The sequence below is a fragment of the Athene noctua genome, chromosome 31 (genome assembly GCF_965140245.1).
Source record: "Athene noctua chromosome 31, bAthNoc1.hap1.1, whole genome shotgun sequence".
NCBI classification, from domain to species: Eukaryota; Metazoa; Chordata; class Aves; order Strigiformes; family Strigidae; genus Athene; species Athene noctua.
The window spans coordinates 91,355-99,847 of record NC_134067.1 but is presented as its reverse complement, the minus strand read 5'-3'; the positions used below and the strand labels follow the sequence as shown (position 1 = coordinate 99,847).

General features: G+C 60.4%; 1 protein-coding gene across 1 annotated transcript in view; it reads left to right on the top strand.

Moving 5' to 3' along the window:
• Positions 1-1,825: 1,825 nt before the first annotated feature.
• LOC141972152 (uncharacterized) overlaps positions 1,826-8,493 on the top strand; it is a 50,734-nt gene continuing 44,066 nt past the window's right edge. The window contains exons 1-3 of the mRNA XM_074929971.1: positions 1,826-1,983; positions 3,114-3,173; positions 4,236-5,915. Coding sequence (XP_074786072.1) covers positions 4,244-5,915 — 1,672 coding nt within the window. The 5' untranslated portion in view covers positions 1,826-1,983; positions 3,114-3,173; positions 4,236-4,243. The remainder of the gene's footprint in view (positions 1,984-3,113; positions 3,174-4,235; positions 5,916-8,493) is intronic.

Here is an 8,493-nt window from a genome sequence, read left to right as displayed (position 1 = left end):
CTGCTGCAGATCCAACAGGACATCGTCCCCAGTTGGGTGGAAAATTAGAAATAAATAAATAAAGCAGAAAAAAAATCAATATCCATTTTGGACCAGTGTTTTTGAGATCTTGCCTGGAAGGGATGCACTGGTTAAACAACTGGGCAGTCACTGAATGGTTAATCAAAGGTCGAGATGGCAAACATGGTTTGTCTTGGCATCAGTCAAGCTTTGGGTCTCCTCTGGAGGCGTCCAGTGGTGCCGAGGGTGGTGGGAGCAGCAGCGTGTCCGGAGAGGATTGTGAGGAGCATCAGGGCCCACGGGGATGTGATTCCTGTCCTTCCCCGCTGAACGTCACGGGAATGTGGCGACTTTTCAGTGCCTAAAAGGTGCCACCCTGCCGGCTGGTTGGCATGATGGTCCTCTGTTGGGATGGACCTCAGTGAGGCCCGTGTCACCAGGTCATCATGCCTCAGCCTCCCCGTTTCCCCACACCAAACCCCTCTGGGGATCCCGAGGAGGCAGCACGTTGTGTTGCAGCATGAGAACGTCCAAGCAACGTGGGGAGACACGGAGACGTTGCTCATCTGGGATGGGTGCGCTTCCGAGCACCTCCCTCACCTCCTCTGACTGTGGTTATCTGCCACCTAGGTTTGGGTCTTTTTCTATTTTTATTTTTTGAAATACGGTGTGTCTTTTCAGCCAGCTCCTGCACTTCTCTCCTTTCCCTGCCCAGTGCAGTTCGTGCTTCCTTGTTTGCTTTGCCTCCAGGCAGAACCAGGTCCAAGAGCTCTGCCATCCCTGGTCCTTCGAGGCGGTCATGGCCCTCTCGGGCCAAGGGCAAGTCTTTGGGCTCTCAAAATATTTGCAGAAGGGCTGACGGGGACTGTCTGCGCCGCGGGCTCGTCCCGCGTCCTCCAGCGCCGACGCGGGGCTGGGCGGCGGGAACGGCTCTGAGGTCCCCTCAGGGAAGCCAAAGGGCCGTTCTGGTCAGTGGGGCAGTGACCCAAAACCACAAACCCTGGGGGGCTGGATGCACCGGGCCCACACGCACACGCGTGTCCCTGCATCCACACAGATGCTCCGGGCATGTTCCTGCACTGTCCACGTGTGTTCCCACACACGCTCTGCCTGTTCCCTTCACTCCCATTTCTATTCTCACACACACGTGTCCCTGTGCCCCCCACACGTGTCCCTGTGCCCCCCACACGTGTCCCTGTGCCCCCCACACATACACACATGTGTATGTCCCTGTGCCCACACACGTGTGTGTCCCTGTACCCACACACACGTGTGAATGTCCCTGTGCCCACACACACACGTGTGTATGTCCCTGTGCCCACACACGTGTGAATGTCCCTGTTACCACACCCCCCCCACACGTCTGTGTGTCCCTGTGCCCACACACAGTGTCCCCGTGCCCACACACTCACACACGTGTCCCCGTGCCCACATGCTCACACACATGTGAATGTCCCTGTGCCCACACACACACACTCACACACACACACTCTCACACACACTCACTCACTTACTCACTCTCACACACACACACTCTCACACTCACTCACTCACTCTCACACACACACACACACTGTCACACACACACACACACACACACACACACACACACACACACACACACACACACACACACACACACACACACACACACACACACACACACACACACACACACACACACACCACACACACCCCCACCCCACCTCGCGTGTCCCTGTGCCCGCACGCGCTCCGCCCCTCCCCATTTCTGCCCCCGACCCCGCGCACGCGCCGCCCCGCCCCCGGAAGTGACGTCGCTGCGCAGCGCGCGAGCGCGGCCGGAAGCGGCTCCGGGGAGGCGCTGGGCTCCGGCACCGGCCGGGGCTGAGGGGCGGCGGCGGCGGGGGGAGGCGCCGCCGCCTGGTGAGCGCCGGGTCCGGCGGCGGCAGAACCGGCGGAGGGGGGGAACGGGCCGCGGCAGCCCCTCCCTCGCGGGGAGGGGTGAGCTGGGAGGATCCGCCGGGATGCTGGGCCGGGGTCAGCTCGCGGTGGTGCCGGGAGGGGGGGTGTTAGGGAACGGCTTGGGATCGGCCGCGACGGCGGGGAGGGGCTGGTGAGCGCTGGGAGAGGGACTGGTTGCAATGGGGAGGGGGCGAGATGAGATGGGAGCGCCCGTGTGCATACTGGGAGGGGACTGGGGCATACTGGGATGGTGTGGGTGTAATGGGGGGATGGAAGGGATGAGGTTGGGGGACTGGGACATGCTGGGGCGGTCTCGTTGGAATGGGGTGGGGAAGGGCAGTGAGATGAGGGGGTGTGGTTGACCCCGGCGGGGACTGGGGCATACTGGAGTATTCTGGTTGGAATGGGGGAAGGGGAGGTCAGTGAGGCGAGAGGGTCTGATACTGGGAGGGACTGGGAAGTGCTTGTGCTTGTAATGGTGGGCAGAAGACCAAAGAGATGAGACAGTCTGGTCGATACGTGGGGCAACTGGGGCATACTGGTGGTGTCTGGTTGTAGTGGGGGTGAGGGAAGGGATGAATTGAGGGGTCTGGTTAATACTGGGAGGGGTTGGGGTGTACTGGGAGGGTCTGGCTATAATAGAGGGGAAGGAACAGGTGAGAGGTCTGTTTGATACTGGGGGGACTGGGGCATACTGGAAGGTCCTGGTTGTAATGGGTTTTGGGAGGGGGATGTGATGGGAGTGTCTGGGTGATACCAGAGGAGACTGGGACATGCTGGGAAGGCTTGTGGTGTTCTTGGGGTGGGAGGGGATACCAGGCTGTGCAGGGAGGACCCTTGATGCTGGGGTAGGACTGGGCCGCGCTGGGAGTATCTGGGGTGTTCTGGGCTGGAAAAGGGGTGATGACCTGGGCTGCGTGGGGCTTCTGGCCGTCCCACAGGCGCTGGGGATGTGGGTGGGCTGGGGGCGTCACTGATGCTGTGGCAGGGGGTGAAAAAAATCGTGTATTTTTGGCCCAGCAGCTCCTACACAGTTGCGGTTGGAGCCTTTTGTGCTGCTGCAAATTCCTCTGTTGCTGCCCGCTGCCACTTCACTTCCACACCAACCCCGTCCTTCCACTGAAATTATTCTTTTTCCCTTCCTGACATATTTTCTTGCTTTTATTTAGAGCCTGCGGGCAGCAGTTCCTTCACAGCTACGCGTGATACCCCCAGCTCTTGCTCCGCGGGTAGGACCGGTCGTCCCAAGCAGTTCCGTGACTGAAATGGCAACTTGCCATCGCCCCATCTTCGCCAAAGCTGTTTTCACAGGGGTTTGGCTTAGCTGCAGCGCTGCCCGCTCAGGGAATACCTCGTCTGCTCTGTTTTAGGAGCACTTAAGGTTTTTTGGGACCCTCGTGGTTGCCTGTCTCGGGCTGAACCCCCCAGATCTTCTCTGCTTTGGCATGTAGAAGCTCCGCTTCGGCAGACATTTGCTGTTTTTCCCCCAAATATGTTGCCTTGTTGCCCTTGTGCTTTTCTTGCTTTGCCTCTTTCCGTTCCTCTGGCTCACAAGGTCTGCGAGTGCTGCCTGTACACTTTAATCCCTTCCCCGAGAGGAGACCCCTCCAAAAGCCCTGGTTTAAACCAACCAGCGGTGAATGGAGCTTGGAAAAACACCGGCCTAAGAGAGGAGCATTTGCTGAGAAAGTGATCTGAAAAACCACCCCAATATGCTCCACAGCCGAGTCGTGCTGTGGAATCCCCAGGAGCTGGGGGCTGAATCCCTGTTTACCTGAGACAGGGCTGGCACCTCCTTGTTGCAGACAAGGGGTCATGTAACCACCTGGGGAGACCAAGCACCCTCCGAGGAGCTTTTCAAACTGGAAGCTGCTGGCCAGCCGGTGTGGCCCTTGATGGTTGGGGCTGGTCCCTCGGCTGTTGCTCTGACCAGGTAACTATGAGCTGGCCCTGCAAGGAAGTGAATCCCTTCCTGCTATGAATAGCAGCTGCTTGTGGGTCCTAGTAACAGGCTTACGGGTAAAACGGCGTTTAAGTGCCAGTCTGGGCTGTTTCTCTCGCGCTAGGGCTGCCTGTCACCCTGGTCCCTGGAAGCAGAAAGGGATTGGTGATGCCAGGTTTTGCAAACTCTCTGTAGTGTCTGTGTCTGCCTCCTCCCCCTCCCTTCCTATATATCAGTGTCTCTGACCTCCCTCTGCGCTGCTGCCACCACATCCTCATCTCCACGCCTCCCCCCCTCACCATCTTGCTCCAGCCTGTTGCTCCTCTCACACTCTTTCTCATTTTTGCAGGGGCTGCCATGGAGGGGCAGCCAGGTCCTCTGGCCTGCGAGTGCCCCTTTTCCCAGAGGCTCTCCCTGCTTTCCGAAAGAGATGGGCCTGAAGGTGAAGAAGAGCAAGAGGAGGCTCAGGAGGAAGATGCAGCCAGGATGCAGCCGAGGGAAGAGCTGGGGGAAGGCTCCCCGTTGCAGCTCGGACAAGCTTCTCCACGCCGCTCAGGACGGTGCTGCCGTGGGCAGGGCTCCCTCACCCCTCGGGGCGCAGGCCGGCCCTGCCAGAAGACTGATGAGGACGAGGGGGCTTCCCCATGCCACCAGGCACCGGGGGAGCTGCGGCCGTGCCGGCGGAAGCACCGGCTGTGCCTAAAGCCTGAGACAAGGCACAGCTCCACATCCCCAGGACGGGGGGAGAGCACTGAAGAGCCAGGACCTTCCCGGGGGAAGAGGCTGCGGTTGATCTGGGGCCGTACAGGCAACTTCAGACAGAGGGTGATGGAGAATGGGCTGGAGGAGGTGCCACGGAGCAGTGAGGAAGAGGAGGAGGAGAGAGGGTCTCGGCCCTGTTCCCCCGAGCTGCCCCTTCCTGGCGATGGCCGTCCCAAGCCGGACTTCGTGCAGCTGATCGACGAGCGTGGCATCTACTCCACTGCCAAGCTGGTGCTGGGGAGCGCGGTGGGTGAGCTGGAGGAGGCGGCGGCGGTGGGGCTGCCGGCCCACTCGAAGCGGGGAGCGAGCAGCGTCAGCGAGCTGGAGATCCGCGAGGTGATCGTGGACGAGAAGCCCTTCCAGTGCGGTGTCTGCGAGAAGGCCTTCAAGCGGGCCTGGGAGCTCTTCAGCCACGAGGTGGTACACAACGAGGAGCGTCCCTTCCGCTGCGACCTCTGCCAGGCCTCCTTCAAGCGCCACTCGGACTTCAAAAGCCACCGGCTGGTCCACACGGAGGAGCGGCCCTTCCGCTGCGAGCTCTGCGGCAAGCGCTTCAAGCGCTCCTCCAACCTCCAGGAGCACCGGCGCATCCACAGCGGCGAGCGGCCCTTCCGCTGCCCCCGCTGCGCCAAGAGCTTCAAGACCCCCTATGAGCTGCAGCGCCACGCGCTCACCCACTGCGCCGAGAAGCCCTTCAAGTGCGCCGACTGCGGGAAGGACTTCCCCACCTCCAACGCCCTGCTGCTCCACCAGCGCCAGCACTGCGACGACAAGCCCCACGTCTGTGGTGTCTGTGGGAAGAAGTTCACCTATGGGCACAGCCTCAAGGTGCACGAGCGGGTGCACACAGGCGACCGCCCCTTCGTCTGCCCGCTCTGCGGCAAGGGCTTCAAGCAGTCCAACGCCCTCTCCTCCCACGAGCGGGTGCACACTGGTGAGCGCCCCTTCGTCTGCAAAACCTGCGGGAAGGCCTTCAAGCAGTCATCCTACCTGGTGATCCACGAGCGGGCGCACACGGGGGAGCGCCCTTACAAGTGCGAGGTGTGCGGGAAGGCCTTCGCCCGGCCCTCCTTGCTCCTGCAGCACCACCGCGTGCACAGCCAGGAGCGGCCCTACAAGTGCAGCTTCTGCCACAAGTTCTTCAAGGACCTGGCCTACCTGGCCGTGCACGAGAAGGTGCACACGGGCGAGACCCCCTACAAGTGCAGCGTCTGCGACAAGGGCTTCGCTCACCCCTCCAACCTGCTGCAGCACCAGCGCGTGCACCGCGACGGCTGAGCCCCGGCGCGGTGAGCGCAGCCACGGCATTGCCAGCCCATGGCGGCCATAAGGACGCCGCCACCAACAGCAGATGGGCCCCAGGCCAGGGGACCCTGTACACATGTCCAAAGACTGGCGCGGGCCCCTGAAAAGCTGCGGCGCTTCTCCTGAGCTGCAGCCCTTTGCTGAACCTGCACCCACGCCGTGCTCTCCTCCTTCCTCCATGGGGGTGGTCCCAGCGGGGTGCTCCCCCAGCCCGTGAGCTGGGGTGGCTGCAAGCTCCTGGCAGGCGCGCCGTGGCTCATGGCGTGCCGTGGCTTGTGGCACAGCGCCAGCGGGCAGGCAGGAGCCCTCCTCTTTGCTCTGTGCGAGGAGGAGGGCTGAGACCCCCCCAGGTCGTCCCAAGGTCTCCCTCCCCAGTCATCCTAGTGAGCGTGGCTCGGCCAGGGCTGGGGGCTCCCAGGGAGTTGGGGCACACTGCTGCCTGCAGTGAGGAACAGACTTGCTTGGGTTTGGGCTGGGGGGGGGGGGATACAATGATGGTACGGGTAGCGAGAAGGATCACGGAAGAGTGAGGAGCAGGCACCTCCTTTCCTCCAAAACCTTTTTGGGTTCACATGTCCCGTCCATATCTCATGCTGCTGCTAATGACGTGGTTAATCACCCCCTTTTTTTCTGCCCCAGGGTGCTGGCAGGACTGGTAGGGAGCAGAAGAAAGTGGGGGGAAATGCTGCTGCCGTCCACTTTGGGAGTCTCAGCAAGTGATGCCCAGTGCTGTAAGTTCTCCAACCACTCCTGGGACTTTCCAGGCAGGAACCTGGATGGGGTACGGCCAAGCAAGTCATGACCGGCCCCCTGCATCCTCCTCCTCCTCTTGCTTCCCGGAGCTGCCCCCGTGCTGCTGCTGGAGCCTGGATTTGTCCCCCCATGGCTGGTGGCTGTGGGTGGGGGGTGGCATGCGGACTTTTGTTCTTAGGGGTGAGACAAAACACTGTCCTCACCCGCGCCGTTGCCCTTGTGTTGTCCCTTGGACTCCCGGAGATTCTGGGTCCGCCCCGTCCCCCCTTTTCGTACGGTCCCTGTAGCGCTGGGAACGGGGGGGTGGGATGTGTGCGCTCCTTGGCGCTCTGCACAGTAATTACAGGATGGTTATTTAATGATGACTCTGTCTCATTGCCTCCTCCAGCTCACAGCCACGTCTGGTTGGGTCTTGACATGGGCTTTCGGTGTTGGTACATTTCTTGGTGATCTTGCCTTCTTCCCACGCGGTTCCTTCCCCCAGCATCCTTCAGGTGGGTGGGAGGTCACCTGGCACATGTTGCCCGCAGACATAGTAAAGAGAGACCCTCCAGATCCAGGCTGTGGGGCGGATCCCACTTGGCACGGCCGAGCCCACGCCCCACAGATGGGTGCAGGGTGGGCCAGTAGGCCGTCTTGGCATCTGGGCTGGTGGATCCCTCTGCAAGGATGCTTATAGGCCGCCTGGTCCTGTTGGTCTTCTCCCTTGCCCCACAGCTTCCCAGTTTCCTCCCATTTCAGCCCTTGAGACAGGACTGGAGCAGCTCTGGCCTCTTCATAAATCTGTTCCTGGCCGTGGGTCATGAGGTTTTGATTTGATTTTGGGGTTGAGCCTGTTCCTGAACGTTCTCTGTAGCTCAGCCAGTGGTGGACATGTGTCAACAGGTTTCCATTCTGAGATCTGCTTTGTCCGCGTGTCTCTGCGGTGGCAGGGAGGGGGTGTCCAAGCAGTTGTCAGAATCTGGAGCTGCATCCAACTGCTGAGGCTGTCAGAGATGATCTAGGGTACCCAGCAGGCCCTCAGCTCCTTTTCCAGGAGAGCTCGTGTCTCTTGTGGTCCCTATGTCCTACATGCCAGCCCCCCAGAGTGTCTGGGGTGCTTGAGGGCATCTCTGCTGGCTCTAGGGAGGTGGTGCTCTTGTGGTTGGACAAGCCCCAACCTTTGATGGGCATCCTGCCTTGTGGGATCTCCAGCCTTGGGCATCCTGGAGGCCAGAGTGAGCGAACCTCCCTGATCTGCATTTCGGGTGGGGGGAGAGGAGCATCTCTGATGGGTCAAGCCCCAGGCCGTCTGCTCCCAGAGATTACGGCTTTTCTCATCTGCTGGGATCATGTGTTGCATGATCAAGCGGTGGTGGTCACCAGGCAATGGATAAGGTCACCAAACAATGACCTTATGGCCAGCACCAGCTTGGTAGTTGGCAAGGAAGGGGATGGCCTTGCTGCTGGAGGAAATGATTACAGGTTTTGTGCTGCTTGGATGTCCTGCAGACCCCCTGGTCCCCTGTCGGCCATGGCCTGGGGGGTAATCTCGTGCTGGCACTGCCCAGCTTTCCCAGTCCCTCTGGAGGTGTTTGCTCCAGCACCTGGTGAACCTCTGGAGTTTCTCAGGTGGGATCTAGGGGCCAACTTCACAGGGGCTCTTGTGGAGGGTTTTCAGTTTATTTCTGAATGTGGTGGACCCCAAGCAGCCCCGATTTTGCTCTTAATTTGGGAACAGTGCTCTCCAACCCCTCTGAAGCGTCACAGGAAAAAGAAATGGAAAAACCTTTGGTTCTGTGCCTTTA